This window comes from Vigna unguiculata, chromosome 2 (assembly GCF_004118075.2).
Source record: "Vigna unguiculata cultivar IT97K-499-35 chromosome 2, ASM411807v1, whole genome shotgun sequence".
Taxonomy (NCBI): Eukaryota; Viridiplantae; Streptophyta; class Magnoliopsida; order Fabales; family Fabaceae; genus Vigna; species Vigna unguiculata.
In genome coordinates, this window is record NC_040280.1 from 24,648,868 (window position 1) to 24,670,686 (window position 21,819).

Here is a 21,819-nt window from a genome sequence, read left to right on the forward strand (position 1 = left end):
AAAGTTGTCAAATTTATCTGTGTGTGGTGGAGGGCATTAAATTCAACATTTTGGTTTTTTGTTTCTGTACTATAACTGAAATCTCACTCTCCTCTGTAATAAATAAGAACAAAAAACAGATAATTCTAGTTTAATAGTGATCAAACTCATGCTAAAGTTCATCTTCAATTTCAACGTGGCATCTTAATAAGAAACATATTTCTATAATTATAAGTAGAAAAGAATCTTAATGTGGCATGGTTCAAGTGATGAAAGGGAGTGGATGTTGACCCCTCAACAAAGGTGATAACACCAAACAAATCCATGACAGACCGCTTGGATCAAATACACAAAGTGGTTAAGGTTGTGAACTATTATTCTAATGTTTTGGTTTGGTTGAATTGGTATGGCCACATTTTTCTTCTTTATTTTATTTGTAGGACTAAAATAAGTCACTACAACAGTTAAAAGAAAACCTTTAGCTTTTAATTTTGGCCCCTTTAGTAAGAGAAATTTCAATAGGAAAGAATTGATCAATAGGAAAGAAATTTCAATACAAAAGTGTCTATCCTTTTAATTTTGGCTATTGTATTGAAATTTCAAAAAAAAATATATATATATATATATATATATATATACTATTCCAAAATTTATTAAATATTGAATAAAATGTATGAAATTTATTCCAAAATTTAATTAAGAAAACAGTTACAATAATATGTAAAATTCATTAATTTATGTCTTAAATATATTAATTCGTTGGAAACGCTTGAAACATTTTAAAATATCAAAATATTTAAACCAAACCCAACAAATGTGTTAAAAAACAAAATGAAATTAATACTACATCTCAAATTAAAATTATTAAAACAGTCTAAATTGTATGGTTTTGGTTACCTGATGGACTCCAACATTCTGAGAAGTTATGAGAGCATGACACCCTTGCTTGTAACACAGCTTTGGAAAAAATGATAAAATACAACAAATGTTTTGTATTCATAGTGCAATAAAGACTCGCGTGCGCTCGGAGTAAAAGAAAAAAAATACATGTCATTTCAATTAATGAGAGAATGAGATTCATGAGAGAGAAATGGAGATTTTGTGGTATCTCAGTTATAACAATAATAAAAAAAAGTGTTAATAAGTATAATAATATTACCAATTAATAATTAATTTTTTTTAATACAATATATACATATTTTCTAAAATAATAATAATATTTTCTATAATTATATATAAAGAAATTTATGGTTCACATTTCATAATTTCAATTTTATGTTTGTAATATAATTATTTGTTAAATTTTTAAAAATTAACAATGTTTTTTACACAATTATTTATTTGTTTTTTTTTTATTTATCAAAGGTTATTTTCCTATTTTTTCCATTTATCACACTATATTTTTAATAAATATAATTTTATTTTGTATATTAATTTAATAATATTATAATATTATTATTTACTAATATAATATTATGCATATTTAAAAAATGTATTTATATAGAAGCTATTATTATTAACATTAAAATTAATATAAAAATACATGTATAAACAAATAGAAGAATAAAAATAAAAATTTATAAACTCAAAAAATTCATTCATAATTAAAAAGATTTACAATAAATATTGAAATCAATTAATTGATAAAAAGTATTTAAAAATTAATAATATAATTATTAGTTACAAACATATAAATTTAAAAGATTTCAAAACTAATAAAATAAAAAATAATCCATTCACGATTAAAAAATTCAAAACAATCGATGGAATTAGTTGGTTAATTAATGTAATTTTTTTTGAAACAAATTAAATAATTATTGATCGTAAAAATAAATGTTTTAATCATTCAAAAATATTTCCAATCACGTTTCAAATAAAATGGCTATTATTTCAAAAAGGTTAAATATATCCAAATTTAGAAGATACATTTACACAAAGGTAGAAGAGAAATAACCAAAAGATAAAATAACCAAATAATTTTATTAGAATGTAATGTACCATCTTCTTTGAGTTCAAAATTCATGTGCAAAATCTAAGTGCAACATAAGAATTGTTGATCTTTAAATTTTTCCAAGATTCATAATAACTCTTTAAATAACCACAAAGTAACGAAACAATTTAAATGCAAGGGTTAAATATATTTTTGGTCTCTTAAATTGTTTCAGTGAAATTTATAATTAATCCTTCTTAAAAAATTTTAACCAATTTAGTATTTCATATTTAAAAATGCGTGAATTTAGTCATTATAACTAAATTTTGTTAAGTTTATTTGACATTCTAACCAATCTTTTTTATGAAGTTTTCTTTCATCTTTGATTCTAAGACATATTGATATGGTATTAGGAGAACAATTGTTTTTTTCTACTACTTGTTTAAACATTTCTACTTTTGTTTGGTCGCTTACATCATTCATTTGTTTTAGCTTTTGGTTTTCATATGGTTAGTTCACCAAATAATCTTCCTCCAAACAAAAAATAAAATAAACAAACCATAAAAGGAGGTATGTGTCTTTGACCTTTAAAAGCTCTTCATTCATATAAACAAAAAGAAAGTTAAAAAAAGAGAGCATGAATCTATTATGTTAGAAAGAAGAAACAATAGTTAAGTAAAAATTAAAATTTTGATAAGAAAAAAAAAAGGAAACGAAAAATATATACCATTGTGATTCTTAAATGGAAAAGACCAAATCATGTGTGGTTGAGAAACTTGAATGTAGCCTTCAAGAACTTTTAAGATCTTTTCAAGAGTTCAATATCTGAAAGAAAAGAAAGCTAAAATCATAACAAACTTTATCCAGATAAAAAAAAAAAGAAAAAGAGATGAATATATTCATTTAGTAAATCGAAACTTCATTAAAGAAAAAAATATATAGAATAATAAGAAGAAGACCAAAGAGAAACAAACATGATGAACAACCAAAAAATTATAAGAATAAAACATTTCTCCTTCTTATACTCTTGAAAGCATGTGTCTTTGACCTTTAAAAACTCTTCATTCATCTAAACAGAATGAAAGTTAAAAAAAAAAATACAAATCAATTCGATTAGAAATAAGAAACAACTAAGAGTTGAGTAAAAATAAATGTTTCAAGCGTTTCCAACGAATTAATATATTTAAGACATAAATTAATGAATTTTACATATTATTGTAACTGTTTTCTTAATTAAATTTTGGAATAAATTTCATACATTTTATTCAATATTTAATAAATTTTGGAATAGTATATATATATATATATATTTTTTTTTTTTTTGAAATTTCAATACAATAGCCAAAATTAAAAGGATAGACACTTTTGTATTGAAATTTCTTTCCTATTGATCAATTCTTTCCTATTGAAATTTCTCTTACTAAAGGGGCCAAAATTAAAAGCTAAAGGTTTTCTTTTAACTGTTGTAGTGACTTATTTTAGTCCTACAAATAAAATAAAGAAGAAAAATGTGGCCATACCAATTCAACCAAACCAAAACATTAGAATAATAGTTCACAACCTTAACCACTTTGTGTATTTGATCCAAGCGGTCTGTCATGGATTTGTTTGGTGTTATCACCTTTGTTGAGGGGTCAACATCCACTCCCTTTCATCACTTGAACCATGCCACATTAAGATTCTTTTCTACTTATAATTATAGAAATATGTTTCTTATTAAGATGCCACGTTGAAATTGAAGATGAACTTTAGCATGAGTTTGATCACTATTAAACTAGAATTATCTGTTTTTTGTTCTTATTTATTACAGAGGAGAGTGAGATTTCAGTTATAGTACAGAAACAAAAAACCAAAATGTTGAATTTAATGCCCTCCACCACACACAGATAAATTTGACAACTTTAGAGCAAATATCTACCATTAATTGGAGTTCCTTCTATTTTTCCTTGTTCATACATTTGAAACCAGTTAACATTTTATACAAAAGTGTCTATCCTTTTAAATTTGACTTGCATGCTTAACTATATGCATTTTGAACTTTTGATGCTTTTACTTTGTTTCTATTATACTGGACCATTTGAACCTAGCAATAACATATAAAGGAGTTAAAGTGTCCTTGAATCCTCGAAAGATTCCTTGCATGGCCAAGGAGAGAAGCACTCACTCACTGCAGGAGCACCTAAAGATCTCAAGTATTTGATGCAGAAGCAACGTATCGCTTCTTCCTTCCAGCTTTTGACATACTCTTGTTGCTACTGGTGCTAGCAGAGGTAGATTTGCTTACACTAGTCTTGCAATCTGATAAGGAAATTGGTTATTGTTAAACTGCAATGGAAAACACAAACTTTCATACTCATACATCATCTTTATCATGATGAATTTCCAACTCGTTGAAGGCTATAAAATGTGTGATGTGTATTAAGTATACACAAAACTAGAAAGGCAAAACCAGAAAGTGACACGAGCTCGCTTGAACCACTTCTTGAAGATGAAGATTCTGTTGAAGTCTCATTGTGATCCTTGGATGCTCCTTTCTCTATATCTTGAATCAACTGATCCTCGAGTCTTACCTCCTTGGACTTGGCTGTGATAGCAATGTGAAAGAAAATGAGAGATTGCGAATAATAAAGATGAAGCAATTGCTTAATAAGATGAAGATAGGTTAGAAATAGGTGTAGACACGAAAATGCCCCGATCTACCAAATAGCTTCATCAAAAGGCGTATACATGTTGCCCTTCTGCACCACAAGCCCGAATCAATCAATATGTAGTATCCGGGGCCATCGCCAAACATAACCATTTTTTATTTTAACTCCATCTTTCACGTATTATAAGATCAAGTTTTCATCTAATTTATATATTGTATTTGGAAGTCCCACATTGCTTATAAATAATGTTAGTTTTTGGTATATAAGTGAAAGAAACTTTTACATTATAAATCAACTTTATAGCACGTGCTTGAGGGATATGGTATGTCATTTGACTTGATATTAATGAGATTAGTTCAATCATGTGATATGGTTATCATAATTGTATTTTTGTTTGACATGAAACTCTAGGGTTTATACTTACATTTTCTTTTTGTCTTGTTATGTTATTTCATTCTAACATTTTAGAGATGGAAACTTAAAGTAGAGAATGGTCTAATATTGAACTTGATGTGTTTTTCCTTTGATGATGTTAAACCGTTGAATCAAAGTTACTTTGAAGATTTTATTTATTTATTTTATACACAACAAGTATGATATTTAAATTTTAGTCGTTAGACTTATTGAATTCTTCAATTATATTATTCTTAGATCTAGAAGGGTTTGCAATTGAGTGGGAATATTTGTTTAATGTTAAGTTTAATAATTAAATTTAAATTTTTATGTTAAATTAGCTTGGATAAGAGTTTTATATTTACTGTATATCTATTTTAATATGTGAAGATGTTTCGTATAATATTTACAATTTAATTTTCAAATACATTCCTATTACCAACAAAGTTTAGTTTATAGAATTCATTTTACTATGTATCATTTGACATGTTGGACCAATTCTATTATTTGTCTATGTCTAATTTAAAGGGTTAAATATGTTTTTGGTCCCTTAATTTTTAGTGAAAAATTTAAATTAGTCCATCTTTGAAACTTTGGCACAATTTATTTCTTTTAACCCAATTTTGTTAACTTTATTTAATGCTTCAAACACATTTCATGATAGTATTTGATATATTTACACCGTTTGACACGTTTTTGCTTCAATTTTAGCTAAAAAACTATCATGTGATGCATTTGAAACGTCAAATAAACATAACAAATCTTAGTTAAAAGGACTAAATCACGTAGTGTTAGAAATATTTTAATATAATTTAAAAAAAATAAATAAAATAAAATAAAAAACTTATTGTTACTCGTGTTTTTATACACATTCAATTTATGGGTTAATGTTTATACTTTTATTATAATTTATTCTTTTGTCTCCCTTTTCTACCTATAAATACCACCTAGGTGCATGAGGAAAGACACAATGACAAAGAATAACAAACACTAGAGTTTTATCCGATGTGTTCTTCTTTTCTTCTTTATATTATCTTTAAGACATTGGTGTTCATAAGATTCGAAGATCCTTCGCTACATTTGATCGATCTGACAGGTTGTTGTATCTTGGAAGAGAAACACATATGAGTTGAAACACATATAATTTTGTATTTGTTTAGCCCTGTGCAGTAAGTGTGTTTTCTCTATAAGGATAGCGTTATGCGTGTCTCAATCGAGGCTATTTCTACTCCTCAACCGAAACATTTTCTAACACGTAGTTCTAAAGTTGGATGACTAAATTAGACTAAAATTTTGGAGAATGACTAATTCTAATTTTTATGAAAGTTGAGGAACCAAAAACTTATTTAACACAATTTAAAATATCCCTAAACTTTTCTATATCTCAATTTCTCTTAAACATCAAATAATTCACAGCAACTCTATTTTTTCTCAAATGGGGAACAAAAATAGAGAACAAAGTTAAATTGTTAATAATGCTATTTATTGATAAGCTTAAACATGCCTGAATTTATTGTTTATGAAGAAAATAAGTCACAACGCACAAAAAAACGACATACAAAATTATGAAAAAAAAAAAAAGAAAATCATAATGAACTTTCTATCCATCAATCACAATATTTGATCAAAGTTTCTATATAATGGAGATTTTATTTATAATTATATTTTAAATAAATATCTAAAATAATAAAATATAATTAATTGATTTAAATATTTTAAATTTATTTTAATATATTTTTATTCTAATTTAAATTTGATTTTAATTTAAAATTTATTTTTAGACAAAATTATTTTTTAAAATTTATTTTATAAATTATTTTCTTAATATACTAATACACAACCGAATTTATTTTCTCTCTATTTCTGGATTTGCTTTTCTAATTGCGCTTGGGCTTTGGGCTTTGAGCTCTGAACGTTCAATTGAATATGCGGAAGAGATTTAATATGGTTTTAGTATCACCTTTGTTTGGGTCATATCTGCTTTCAGCCATTTCGTTTTGCAGCTCCATTATTTCTCTAATCTGAATTCCACTGAATACAATTTTTTATATTTTGAATTATGCATTTCGAAATAAAAAATAAAAAATATATTCTAAATTGTACAATTATAAATATAAATATATTTCTAATTGTATTAATATAAAATACAATCTTTGTATTCCGGAATAAAGAAATTGTACTTTTGGTTATAGATTCAGGAATACGAAATAAAACACACTCTGAATTATGTAGTTCAAAATACAATTTTTATATTTTAAATTTTACAATTCAAAAAATACAAAAACATTATGAGGGTGCAAGGAGAAATATATAGAGTTGCAGGAAAGAAGCTGCCTCTCCAATTTTTGGTGCAAAAAATCTGCAGAGGCCCAGTAGTTCTTGAATCATAGGTTAAACCAATACTAGTTTTTTTTTTTTTTTTCTCGTTTAGTAACTAATTATCACCACTAAAAATAGTTCTATTTCATCAGTGAAAAACATTTATGTTTGCACTTATAACTGATCTATATATCATTAACACAGATTCATTCAATTATCATTTATGATATTATAAATAGATTTCAAAGCCTAACATGCAAATCATTTGAATAGTAATTTCAAATTTTAAAATGCTCTCCTGACTTTGATCTTCAGTTTCCGTATCTTCTACTTTCATCCACCATTGTTAAGAATTCTTCATGTGGAATTGAATAAAAAGCAATTGATGATAACAATTACACGATCAAACAATATATATTGATATTATATTTTTTTATACCTTTTTAACTCGATAAAAAGAAATACTGTTCTGATATATTTTTCTCATTCAACTACTACAAAAATTATATATTGTAAGATTCCCTCTTGGATTTTCTTTGAGAAAATTGTTAAAAATTATATAACTTTTGTAAAATCACACGAAATATATATAAAAAATGCATCAGTGAATGAAGATTAAAATTATTTAGTCCTTTGGGTACAAAATATTTTGTATGTCGAAGATTTTAATTTTTTTTAACTTGTTACTGGACTTGTGTGTTATAGGTGTTAGGATCGAACATTTACCATTAGGTCAAAAGTTATACCTAATAGTTAGGGTGTAACTCTTTTTACTTAAGGGTGTAACATCCCAAGCGTCACGATTTAATTGTGATCTGGTCTACTTAGTCTCTATCATGGGACAATTGATTTCATGTGCAATAATCTCCCCCTCAACAATTGTACAACCAAGGAATCCTTATTATTGGATTGTGACTTGACCCACATGACCTCTATCACGAGACAATTGTGCAACGCACAACAATCCCCCTTAATCCAAGTGTGAATCTAAGTCACACATTAAATAAAAATGAAAAAATTGAGCACGATATAAGGATTAAGACCCATAAAGTCATTGCCTAAGGTTTTGAGCTCATGTCTCATTGGTGCTAAATCTTTCTAGTGACCATCTCTCGAAAGACCCAACCAATAGTGGTATCAGAGTCAAGTTTGTGTGGTGACCAGCTTAGACGAGAGACCTTGTATCGAAAGTGGGTACTCTAGTTAGCTCGAAAGGGAAGTACCAATGTGAAGGAATTGACACTTGAAGGAAAGATTGTTAAAAATTCAAATATGAGTTTAAGTCTTACATTGAGTAAAAATAAAAGAGTTAAACATATGTCGAAAGTCTCCTTTTGATATAAGATAAAGAAGAAGATTATGAGAATGAGAATAAGGTGCACACCGAGACGTTTAAGGTAAATGGGAAAACTAAGGGAGAATGTGTGAAAGAAATGTGTAACACGAGTTTCTCTTAAAGTTTAGTGATATAATTCTCTAAGCTTTTTAATTGGTACAACAACCAACATTTCAAACCCATCTCCAAATAAGACAATTTTAATAATTGTTTCCAAAATAATAATAAAAAATATTCTGTCTTCCAATTTATTTTATTTTTTTTCACGTGAACAAAATTAAATGTTTTATTTTTTATCTTTTTAATTTATCCATCTTACAACTCTTAAGAGAAAGATTTGGTTGTACTTCTTGTCGGATCCATTGAGTTGGCTATATTTCATGGTCTAATGTTATAGTATTACAAGAACTCAGTCAACCGATTAAATTATCACTAAATTAATCTAAATATATTTAATATACAGAATACTAAAAGACGTATAAATTTATAAAATAAAATAATTTTATAAGATTGAGTTAGAAAAGAGAAGTTAAAATGGGTTTAAAACTGTAAGCTAATACAGTTCATCATGCATTTTGTTTCGGGGTAGGGACCAAGAGCCTACTAAAGAACTACTTCAGGCTTACTCCACTTCTCACTTCTTCTCCAAGAAAATCCACTCCTTAGCTCGATCGGCTGGGATGACGATCGGCTGGGATGACGATCGGGGTACCTGTCTAAAGGGCTCCGATGCTTAAGTCAGTAAAGAACCGATCGGTGTGTCAGTATAGCTGCTATAATAAATGCGAATTTAAGATGCTCACCAACCTACCTTTGGGCCCTATTTATAGTTTTCGGTGTGGGCCTGTGATTAAGGTTCCTTAATCACGGCCCAATGATCCTTTAATCAAGATTACTGACTTGTTTAACGTTAATTAACCCGATTGACTGGTTGTTTGACCGTGCGACCGATGGCCGCTTGACTGGGTTAGTTATACTTCGTTTTTAACAAGTGAACGATTCGTGTATGGCCGATCGACCGACGGACGCATGTGAAGGACTACGCAAGTCTAGAGATTGATCAACCGACGGTTGGTTCATTGATTGCCCTTTGTTATGGTTAGGTGCTATTCGTGCTTGTCCGATCGACCGATGTGCCATTAGGGGTCCGAGTCACTCGATTAGGTGTTACCGATGGACCGATGGGCATGAACGTGGTTGGCTTTTGACTTATTTGTTTAACCGTTTGACCGATGGTCCTACAGTTTGTTCATCAGCCGTTCGACCGATAGTCTTTTAACGATGCTACGTGGTTTGTTTGTTTGACCGATGGTCCTACAGTGTACTCACGAGCCGTTCGACCGATAGTCTTTTAAATATGCTACATGGTTTGCTTGTAGAACCGATTGACCGATGGGACATACAGTACACAAGCCCCCCCAGCCTCGAGCGATGGGAGTGAAGCGAGGAGGTTTAGTAGGACCGTTGTGCTGATTGACCGCCGACGCCTCTCAACGGTTATCTTGCATCGTAGATCGTGCCTGACAGTTATGATTTGAAGCGTCGTGAAGTATGGGCCGTTGATCTGCGCGTGATCGTATGGTTCTGAGGCTGCCACGTGTCGCATGGTCCCCCTATAAATAGGTTTGTGTGGCTGCCATTATTTTCACGTTTTCCTCTCTCTTTCTAGCCGAGCCTCCGATCGATTTCTTCTTCTTGCAGGTAATAAAATGTCTTCGAGTGCATCGAGTTCAGATGGTTTGTCGGGTGGGACGGTCGGGGTGGCCGGGGGTGGCGGGTCGATTTCCGCCTTGTTTAGCTCTTCTGATTCGGGGACTTCGCTCGGGGGAGTGTCGAGCTCAACGAATTCTCCCATCCTTCTCAGCGACAGCCCGGAAGCCGAGCCACCGGTCGACGAGGCGGCGGATCAGGTCGTTGCTTCGGATGAGAGTGGGGACATCATCAGCATCGACGTTCGCGACGAGGGGGAACAAGCTAATCTGCCAGAGATACAAGGGTACGATTGGGCCTCTTATGAGCCACGCACGCATGCGACGAGGTTCCAGTGGGGCAATGACCTTGGTGACCTGGTCGGGCGGACCAAAATCTTTGGCGATGAAGTGGAGGACGGGCTCCTTCGGGTTAAGGTGTGTGCCAGTAACGAGAGGGTTTGCCACGGGAAGGGAGCGGCGAGGCTGGAGTTCTTCTACGTGTACGCTTGCCTCTTCCAGGACTTGGGTTTGACTGTGTCGTTCGCCGAATGGCAAATGGCGGTTCTTCGTCAGATCCAATGTGCACCAACCCAAATACACCCGAACGCCTGGGCGTCGATGCAAGCATTCGACGTTCTATGCGGCAGGTTTGACAGCAACTATGTCGTTGTTCCTTCACTTCTACAAGACTTGACCGACGGTGTCGAAAGGTTGAGTTTCTTTTCTTGGGGCGAACAAGAGCTTGTTCACCCTTTACCTTGCTTCGTACAAGGGTTTCAAGACCGGCTTTTTTAAGGTCGCGATTCCCGGTAAAGGAAGGAAGTATATTTTTGATGAGGAGAATCGGCCGAAGTTCCCCTTGTACTGGACGACGTTTCCCCCTCCTACCGATCCATGGGCCGAAGAGCGGTTACGAGACAGCAACTATGTCGTTGTTCCTTCACTTCTACAAGACTCGACCGACGGTGTCGAAAGGTTGGGTTTCTTTTCTTGGGGCGAACAAGAGCTTGTTCACCCTTTACCTTGCTTTGTATAAGGGTTTCAAGACCGGCTTTTTTAAGGTCGCGATTCCCGGTAAAGGAAGGAAGTATATTTTTGATGAGGAGAATCGGCCGAAGTTCCCCTTGTACTGGACGACGTTTCCCCCTCCTACCGATCCATGGGCCGAAGAGCGGTTGACTCCTGCCGAGTGGGCCAACCTGGCCGTCCTCAAGACCTTGCCCGACAAGATCCCCCCGCGGTCGCTGATCCAGTGCCTCCGCTCCCCGGATTTGTCGAGGGCGGTTTATGGTTAGTTGTTCTGATCTTCCCGATCGTTATATTGGTTGCAGTTAACTTATTTGTTTTGTTGTTTCGCAGATATTATGGCCCGGACGACCGTTTCTAACGCCGAGTTTCTGGCTCGTGCTAAGAGTCGACGGAGGGAAGAGGATACTGCTGAGGAGGTAGCGCCACTCCAGAGTGTCCCCGCTGCCCCTTCAACCGGTCGTGCCCCTGCCAACACCGCTCCGACTGGAGCCTCGGGTGTCGTATCCAGACCCCGTTTTATCGTGAAGCCTCCCGGCTCCGGCGCTGCTAGTGCTGCGACGGACAGGGGGAAGAAGTCTAAGAGAGACGACTCTCCCACCGGTCGGCCGTCCAAGAAAAACAGAAAAGGGGAGGCGTCCGGATCGCTGGCTGACGCCCTCCTCGGCGGCGACGTCCGACTCGACGAGGAGGTCTCCTTTCAACTGGGACCTCGGGTGACGGACATACTCAAGGATGTGTCCGAAGATGAGGCCCTTCGGACCGCCGGGGAGCTGACCCTTAGGCTTGCTGCCATATACATCAAGTTTCCTCGCCCCGACCGGAGCAGGATGGAGAGCTTGGAAAAGGAGCTCGCAGCGGCAAAGATGGAGCTCAGTGAGGTGAAGGCCTCGGCGTCGGACCTGAAGGTTCAGTTCGACCGGTTGAATGGCATCAAGGCTGAACATGTTAAGTGTGCCGGTCTGCTAAAGGCTGCCGATGATCGGGCAAAGGCGGAGCAGGCGAAGGCAAGTGAAGTCGTTGAGGAACTTCGCAAGCTCCAGCGACGTTTTGACGATCTGACGCTGGAGCACATGGTCGCCGCCGGATCAGCCTCAGATTGGCAGAAAAAAGCCAAGGAGTTCCAGGCCGAGCTGCGAGTGGCCGACGAGCAAGTATTTGCTCAGTACGAGACGAGCTTCCAAAATGCTGTTGATCAAGCTGTCTTTTATTACAAATGCTCTCCCGACCGGTTCGACGTTCATTTAGGAGTGGTTGAAGGAAAACTGGAAAGGGTCTTCGACCGGTTGGACGAGGTGAGTGATCCTCCTGCGCACACTTAATTTGTACTTTCGTCTGTGTATTTTGACATAACCGATCGAACCCGATCGACTATGCGGTTGATCGCATTCGATCGATTATTAGGCCATTTTTTGACAAACACTATGTAAATATTAAACGCCTTCTCCTTATTTCGTCTGCTAGCTTTTATCTGTTTTCGTTTGTTTATTGCTTCGCGCTGGCGATCGGCCATGTTTATTTTATCGTTCTTCGCGCTGGCGATCGGCCATGTTTCCCTAATCGTTTCTCGCTGACGATCGTCTTCGTTATTGTTTAACTTAAGTTATTAACTGCGCTTGTTATCGAAGTAGTCGGATGATCGGGACGCAATTTTCAAGTTTCTGTGCGCATTCAATTTTAATTGTTTAGATCGTAGGTATAGTACCTCGATCGAATCGGACAGCTCGTGTCACTTATGTACCCGTGGGGTTGATTAAATCGCTTGGATCAGTGCTGACCGGGCAGGAATTCCTCTTGGAATTCTGCGCCTTGATCGGTCAGGCTTTGTTCGGGTCCCGTAGGGAGCCCCGTCGGTCAGTTTGTTAGACGAAGTTGCATGAAGCGCTCATTTTATTCATAATGTCAACTATAATACATTTTGAGGTGCGAGGCGTTCCATGTGTTTGGTATTTCTCTGCCGCTCAGGTATTCCAATCGATAGGCTCCGTTCTGCAGGCTTTCGGTTACGCGGAACGGGCCCTCCCAATTGGGCGCTAACTTTCCTTGTGCCGACTTTTTTCGCGCCTCATTGGTCTTCCTCCACACCAAGTCTCCTCGGATGAAGCTCCTTGGTTTAACCTTCGCGTTATACCTCCTTGCAACCATCCTCTTGCATGCTTCAGCTCGCACGGCCGCTTTCTCTCTACGCTCGGTCGTCCAGTCCAATTCCTCGCGCAGGCGTCCACAGTTTACCTCGAGATCTTGCATGTCCCGCCGAAGAGTTGGCTCCCCTACTTCAACCGGCAGCATGGCGTCTGTTCCGTACGTCAGATTGAAGGGAGACTCTCCCGTCGTCCCGTGCGGGGTACACCGATAGGCCCAAAGGACCTGTGGCAGCTCGTCCACCCAAGCTCCTTTGGCTTCTCCCAACCTTTTCTTCAACTCCGCCACTATGATCTTGTTCATGGCCTCGGCCTGACCATTGGTCTGGGGATGCTCGACCGAGCTGGTCAAATGGCGTATCCCCACTTGCTTATAAAAGTCCTTCAGCTTCTTGTCGATAAACTGACGGCCGTTATCGGTGATGATTGTGTGGGGAAGGCCGAAGCGGCATATGATGTTGTGCCAGACGAAGGAGTGGACCTGCCGAGCGGTAATGTTGGCTAGGGCTTCTGCTTCGACCCACTTGGTGAAATAGTCCACAGCGACAAGTATGAACTTCTTTTGCGCTCTGCCGACGGGGAAAGGCCCGACGATGTCCATTTCCCACTGTGCGAATGGCCACGGGGCTGTCAGGCTATGCAACTCGGTTGGAGCCCTCTTAATGTCATTTCCATGGGCTTGGCATCCTTCGCACTTGCGTATCATGACTTCACAGTCCTTTTCCATGGTCGGCCAATAATAACCCGCTCGGAGTATCCTTGCTTTCATCGTCCTCCAACCGGTGTGCATTCCGCAAACGCCGTTGTGGACCTCGTTCATAACGTACTCGGATTCTTCTTCCGATAGGCACTTGAGGAGCGATGCTGTGAAGCCCCTCTTATACAAATCTTCTCCGATGACCACGAATCGGAGTGCTCGTCGTCTCTCCGTCGGTCTCATCTCTTCTCCTGCCTCGCACCTCTTTAGGAGTTCTCGCACCTCTCCTATCCAGTCTCCCGACCGGTCTGCTGCAGCGCATTCTCCTGCTAAGGGTCTCATCAGGGTTTGCCAGATGATCGTTTTCAGCTGGCCCTTCTCTTTTCCTTTCGCCAGCTTAGATAGCCTGTCGGCTCTGGCATTTTCTGCTCGGGGAATGTGGTGGATAGTAATTTCTTCGAACTGCTTCATGGCTTCGACCACCTTGTGATAGTACTGGAGCAACAGGTCATCCTTAACCTGATATTCACCCTGTACCTGCCCGACCACGAGCTTCGAATCGGTGTTACACTTCAATCTTGTCGCTCCTAGGTCTTTTGCTAGCCTTAGCCTGGCGATCAGCGCTTCGTATTCTGCTTGGTTGTTCGAGGCTTTAAATTTGAACTGTAGGGAGTGCTCAACCGTGAAGCCGCTCGGCCCCTCAATGACGATTCCCGCTCAAGTGTTGCGTTTGTCCGATGATTCGTCGACAAAGAGGACCCACGCTTGCCCAGATGAGGGGATCGGTCCGTGGAGTTCGGCCGCAAAGTCCGCTAAGTGTTGTCCTTTGACAGATCCTCTGGGTTCATACTTTAGCCCGAACTCGGATAACTCGACTGACCAGGCGATCATCCTACCGGCCAGGTCGGGCTTCCGGAGTATTTTGGCTATGGGGTGATCGGTGCGGACGATCACCTGGTGACTCTGGAAGTACTGGCACAATCGGCGTGCGGCTGTCAATGGCGCCAAGGCTATCTTTTCTATCAACTGATACCTCGTTTCTGTGCTCTGCAACACCCGACTGATAAAATAAACAAGCCGTTGCTCTGGAATTTCTTGTATTAAGGTCGCGCTGATCGTCTCGTCTGACACCGACAGGTATAACTGCAGGGGCAATCCTTCTATCGATCGGCTCATTATTGGGGGGCTGCTGATCATCTCTTTTATCTGTTGAAACGCCGCCTCGCATTGATCGTCCTACTTTTCTGCAGTCTGCTTCTTCATGATCTTCAGAATCGGTCTGACCTTCTCCGTGAGCCTGGGTAAGAAACGTGCCAGAGAGGTCAACCGCCCTATCAACCGCTGGACCTCCTTCAGATTCTTGGGGCTTATCATCTCGGCAATATTGTATTTGCGCACTTGGTGAAAGACCTCCCTGAGGTTGTGCGTGTGGTCTACGGTAGTTTGCGACTTCACGACCATGTCGTCTACGTACACCTCCATGGACCGACCGATCTACCCCCTGAAGAGCCGGTCCATCAGCCTCTGATAGGTTGCCCCCGCGTTCTTCAGACTGAACGGCATGACCTCGTAGCAAAAGTTTGCTCGATCTGTAATGAACGCCGTTTTGGATCTGTCTGGGCCATACATAGGGATTTGGTTGTACCCTGAGTATGCATCCAAGAAACTCAATAAGTTGTGCCCTGAGGCTCCATCCACCAGCCGATCGATGCTGGGTAGTGGGTATGCGTCCTTCGGGCAAGCCTTGTTGAGATCGGTGAAATCTGTGCACATCCTCCATTTTCCGCTCGTCTTCTTCACCATGACTACGTTAGCCAGCCACGTAGTATACTTGATCTCTTTGATGAAACCAGCTCCCTCTAGCTTCCTGACCTCCTCCTCGACCGCTCTCCTACGCTCCTCTCCCATCTTCCTCTTCTTCTGAACAACCGGGCGGGCATCCCGGAAGATGGCCAGTTTATGGGACATCACATCAGGGTGGACGCCTGGCATGTCGGTGCTCGACCATGCGAACAGATCTCTGTTCTCTAAGATCACCGCCCTTAGGAGCTATTCTTCTTCCGCGTTCAGGGCTCCCCCAATCTTCGTGACTTGTCCAGGTTGGTTCCCGATCGGGATCTCCTTGGTTTCTCCTTCTGGCTGCAACCGATCCTCTATGTTCGTTCGGGGGTTCAAGTCTATCATGGCTACCTCCGAACGGTGTTGCTTCCGCGGACGATTATAAGGAGTGATCCTCAATCCTGCGGCATAGAACTGTCTGGCGATTTGTTGATCTGCATGCACCGTGCATATTGTCCCCTTGTCCGACGGGAACTTCATGGCCAGGTGCAGAGTGGATACGATCGCTCCGAAGGCGTTCAGACAAGGTCTTCCTAGCAATACATTATAGGAGGTGTTAGCTTCAACTAGAAGGAATCTAACCCTTACCTCCCGGCCGTCCTTCCGTGAGCTGATGCTGGTGCGAAGGTCCAGGTAGCCCCTTGTGTCGACTCGTTCGCCAGAGAAACTGACGATCTGCTCATTATAGGGGACGATCAGGTCCTCAGAGAGGTTCATCTTCCGGAAAGTCTTCCAGTACAGGATGTTGACGGAGCTTCCCTGGTCGACTAGCACCTTCCCGATTCCGTACTCGGCTACCTCGATCGAGATGACCATCGGGTCATCATGATCAGGGTCGGGCGCCTTGAAGTCTTCGTCAGTAAACGTGATGGGGGGAATCGACCGGATCTTCTTCTCTACTAGGTGAACCGATTTTAGCGCCCGAACATGCCTTTTTCGAGCAGCTGAGCTCGATCCTCCTCCGGCGAAGCCTCCGGAGATGGTATTGATATAACCCCTCAGGGGTTTATCGTGGCTCCGACTGCGGCTCCTCCTTGGGCTCTGATGTGCCCGAGACGATCCTCTCTTTCTCTACTAGGTGAACCGATTTTAGCGCCCGAACATGCCTTTTTCGAGCAGCTGAGCTCGATCCTCCTCCGGCGAAGCCTCCGGAGATGGTATTGATATAACCCCTCAGGGGTTTATCGTGGCTCCGACTGCGGCTCCTCCTTGGGCTCTGATGTGCCCGAGACGATCCTCTCTTTCGCCTCTCGGGTTCGGGCTCTCTCCGTTTCTCCCACCGGGCCGGGGGGCTCTTCTTACAGGGCTTCTGTTCCTAGCCGGGCTTCGCGGAGGGCGATCTTGCCGAATGTACTTCTTCAGATGCCCCTGCTAAATGAGCTCTTCAATTTTGTCGCGAAGCGTGTGGCACTCTTCGGTGGTGTGGCCGATCGTCCGATGGTACTGGCAGTGCTTACTACCGTCGGCATCGGGTGGTGGGGGCTTCTTTTGGCCGCGGGGAGTGAGTCGGTGCTGAAAGCTTCTTGCAGAATCCTGGCCCGAGGAACGATCAGGGGGTGTATGTCGTGAACTTCGGTGGCTTCTTCTCGTTGGGCCGGGCCAAGGGTTTGTTCGACCGAGGTGCAGTCGGCTTCAGGACTGCGGCATCGTCTTTCTCTCTCTTTTTCAGTCGGAACTCCTGCATATCTTCCATCTGTATGAACTTGTTCGTTCGTTCCCTCATCTCCTCCATCGTCCTCGGTTTCTTGCGGCTTATCTTGTCCGCGAAAACTCCCGGCTGGAGCCCATATGAGAAGTGATGCCGAGCGATCTCGTCGCTGAGATCCTTTATCTTGACCGACATCCGATTATACCGATCAAGATAACTCCTCAGCGATTCCCCGTCTTCCTGCCAGATGTTCACCAGGTTGTCGACCGTCAGAATGGCCGGTTTCAGGGGCGCGAACTGCGTGCTAAACCTTGCCTTCAAAGTGGCAAGAGAATCAATACTACCGGCCGGCAGCTCGGAAAACCACTCCAGCACCTCTCCCGTCAAATAAGTCGAGAAAACACGGCACCAGATGGGGTCACTAACCGCGTGGAACATCATCTGATGCATGAAGACACGCATGTGGTTGTCGGGATTAGTCGTGCCGTCATACTTGTCAAATGTTGGCATTTTCCACTTCTCCGGCAGCGGTGTCTCCAGAATGTACGGGGTGAAGGGGGAGAATCCCGATGCGGGGATCGGTTGACGTGATGGGCGGCCCCCATCGTTTGCTCCCGAGCTCTCAGCCATCATGTGCGACAGATTTCCCCTTGAAGCCTGCGTCTTCTCGACCCGAGCCGGCTGTGATTGCTCCAGTCCTGTTGGTGGGGGGCGACTCTCCACCCGTTCGGCGTCTCGATGCTACTGCACCCGACTTAGCCTCAGCGGGTCGGGTACGGTAGGCGTCGACGGGATTCCTTCTTCCTTTCGCCTTAGGGTGGCATTCTCCTCCCGCAAGATCTGCATCTACACTTCATAGTTCCTTTGCATCTCATCCATCCTCTGCTGCATCGCCCTTATCATCTCCCTAGTGTCTACTTGATCATCTACCATTCTTCCTCCGTCCATGTTGCTATTCCGGTTTCTTGTGGTCACCATAAGGGTATACTGTCTTAAAAGAGACTGCTCGGCCCCACGGTGGGCGCCAAAATGTTTCGGGGTAGGGACCAAGAGCCTACTAAAGAACTACTTCAGGCTTACTCCACTTCTCACTTCTTCTCCAAGAAAATCCACTCCTTAGCTCGATCGGCTGGGATGACGATCGGGGTACCTGTCTAAAGGACTATGATGCTTAAGTCAGTAAAGAACCGATCGGTGTGTCAGTATAGCTGTTGTAATAAATGCGAATTTAAGATGCTCACCAACCTACCTTTGGGCCCTATTTATAGTTTTCGGTGTGGGCCTGTGATTAAGGTTCCTTAATCACGGCCCAATGATCCTTTAATCAAGATTACTGACTCGTTTAACGTTAATTAACCCGATTGACTGGTTGTTTGACTGTGCGACCGATGGCCGCTTGACTGGGTTAGTTATACTTCATTTTTAACAAGTGAACGATTCGTGTATGGCCGATCGACCGACGGACGCATGTGAAGGACTACGCAAGTCTAGAGATTGATCAATCGACAATTGGTTCATTGATTGCCCTTTGTTATGGTTAGGTGCTATTCGTGCTTGTCCGATCGACCGATGTGCCATTAGGGGTCCGAGTCACTCGATTAGGTGTTACCGATGGACCGATGGGCATGAACGTGGTTGGCTTTTGAATTATTTGTTTAACCGTTTGACCGATGGTCCTACAGTTTGTTCATCAGCCGTTCGACCGATAGTCTTTTAACGATGCTACGTGGTTTGTTTGTTTGACCGATGGTCCTACAGTGTACTCACGAGCCGTTCGACTGATAGTCTTTTAACGATGCTACGTGGTTTGCTTGTAGAACCGATTGACCGATGGAACGTACAGTACACATTTTAATAATTATCTTTTTTTTTTCATCCAAATAGTTAAGAATGCCTTTTTTTTAACCGTTTTGTAATTTGTAAACATTTAACTATTTTCTGGCAACATTAACTACAAAAAAGAAGTGTTTTATACAAGTGTTTTATACGGTAACTGATGATTAAGGTAGAGTCTTAGAGATTTTTAAAGTAAACAATAAAATGTTGATGTTTACAATTTATCAAAATTAAATAAGAATTTACTTTACAAATTAGTCTATTTTTTTTTCTTTTGCATATAAAGTACTAGTTTAGCCCCTTCTATTTATTGCATGCATCGAACCTTGTAAAATAAAACTAATAGCACTGATAGTTCAACTAATTTAAAATCTATGGGGTCAGAGTAAAAGACAAAGTTTTGTAATGAACGACTCATTCTCGCTTTTGAAGTAATCTATTCAAATTGCATCAACAGTTCAATGACAGGGACTGAATATTTCTTGCACTCTACAGTCTTTTTAAAATAAATTTAGAAATATTAAATATAGAAAAGATATATATATATATATATATATATATATATATATATATATATATATATATACTTTTATATGTATATTAGAATTATCCAGACAATAAGATTATAAAGAGAGTCTCACTATAACTTAAGATGTAACATTGTTTTCATATTTTCAAACATATAGAATCTCAATTGGTTGATAGAAATTGTCCCTTAAGTAAGGGTCTTAAGATTAAATTATGTATAATTTTAATTTTTACTATATTTTTTATATGTTTAAATGAAAATGCATAATATTGAATGAGTAATACGTAAATGACAGAGGTGATTTAAAAGAAAGAGAGAATGGGAGAAAGTTCAAAGTTGCCTCCACCGGCCATTTGGATGAGAGCTTAAAGTCTTGCAACTTGCATGGTCCTACCAACCAACCCTAACCCATCCCTCTTCAAATCTATGTCCAAACTTCAATCCAGGTACATTCTCATTCACAAACACTGCTAATGGGAGCAGAACCTTAATTATTACATCACATAATTATATCTCACATTATCAAAAAAAGAATTTACTATTATCCATTATGCACTTTTTCAGAGTTTCTTGGAGGGAATTTTATCTCTCATGTGAGAGATACTTTACTTATTAATTAAAAAGGTTGAAATATTTTTTTACCTTCAAATTATTATAAAAATATATTTTTTAATTAAATTATAAAGTATTTAGTCCTTATATTTTATGAAAGTCATGTGATTCGAGTTGATAACAAGTCAATCATTGAATTGGTAAAAAATCCAATCAATTATCAGAAAACAAGATGATGTTCGGTTTCACTTCATCCGAGAACATGTAAAAGAGGGGAATGTGGAATTAGAGCACATAAGAAGCCGAGTACAAATTATAGATATGTTCATAATCCAAGTACATTCGAGAATAACAAGACGATGCTTGGAATGAAGGACAAGAAAAAGATTTAAATTTATGGAAAGATTTTGTTATGTAAACTTCAATGTTGGTAGTTACATTTAATAGTGTTGGTACAAGTATTTTAGGAGATTGCAAATGAGTGCTTCTAGTAATGATTGTAGCATGCAGTGAAATTTATTAATTATGGTTTAGGTAGTGATTGTATTTAGCACAGTCATATTTTGATTCTCACAATTTGACTCCTATTTTGTACTCTCTATTGTGGCTTAGTATGGAGTATTTATTAATGTACCATTATCTTTTCATTTGAAAGAATCAATGTCTAATATTAAATCACCTCAAAAAGTACAAAATGGAAATTAAATTTTGGAAGTCAAAATATCATTATACTACAAGAATAATGAATGTAGTTGAAAGAACTTACCGAAAAGGTCTATAAATCGTCATTGTACTGTTCGTTGTATAATATAAGTTTTAATACAAAATATTTATTTAAGAAACACTTCTTTGACAACAAAAATGACACACAAAGGATTTACCATTTTACATATAAAGTTCGATAACGTATTATGATATAACCTCATGATGTTGTTTATTGAGAAGATGTTTTACATTATTTTCATATTCTACGGCGACAACAATATTTTATAATTTAGTTTAAAAACCAAAACATAACTTTTTTAGTAATTTGGAAATGAAAAAAAAAAAGTATTTAATCCTATAATTAAAAAGATCAATTAGTAAATAGTTCAATCATAAAAAATTGTAAATTTTTTAATATATTTTACTCTTTTGTATATTTTCAACCCATATGTGACTCTAGGGTAATGACATTCTACCCTTACTTAAATTGACACCATTCTTATCATGTATAAACATTGTGTTAGTGATAATATTTGGTCCAGATAAATGT

General features: G+C 38.7%; 1 protein-coding gene across 1 annotated transcript; it reads right to left on the minus strand.

The window, feature by feature from the left end:
• Window positions 1–17,548: 17,548 nt before the first annotated feature.
• LOC114174590 lies at window positions 17,549–18,277 on the minus strand. The gene has a single exon (XM_028059422.1). The coding sequence runs from the start codon at window positions 18,275–18,277 to the stop codon at window positions 17,549–17,551; it is 729 nt and encodes a 242-aa protein (XP_027915223.1).
• Between the last annotated feature and the right edge of the window lie 3,542 nt (window positions 18,278–21,819).

Bases quoted from the DNA above. Each gene is read 5' to 3' on its own strand.
- LOC114174590 (XM_028059422.1), bottom strand. From the start codon at position 18,277: ATGGCTGAGAGCTCGGGAGCAAACGATGGGGGCCGCCCATCACGTCAA.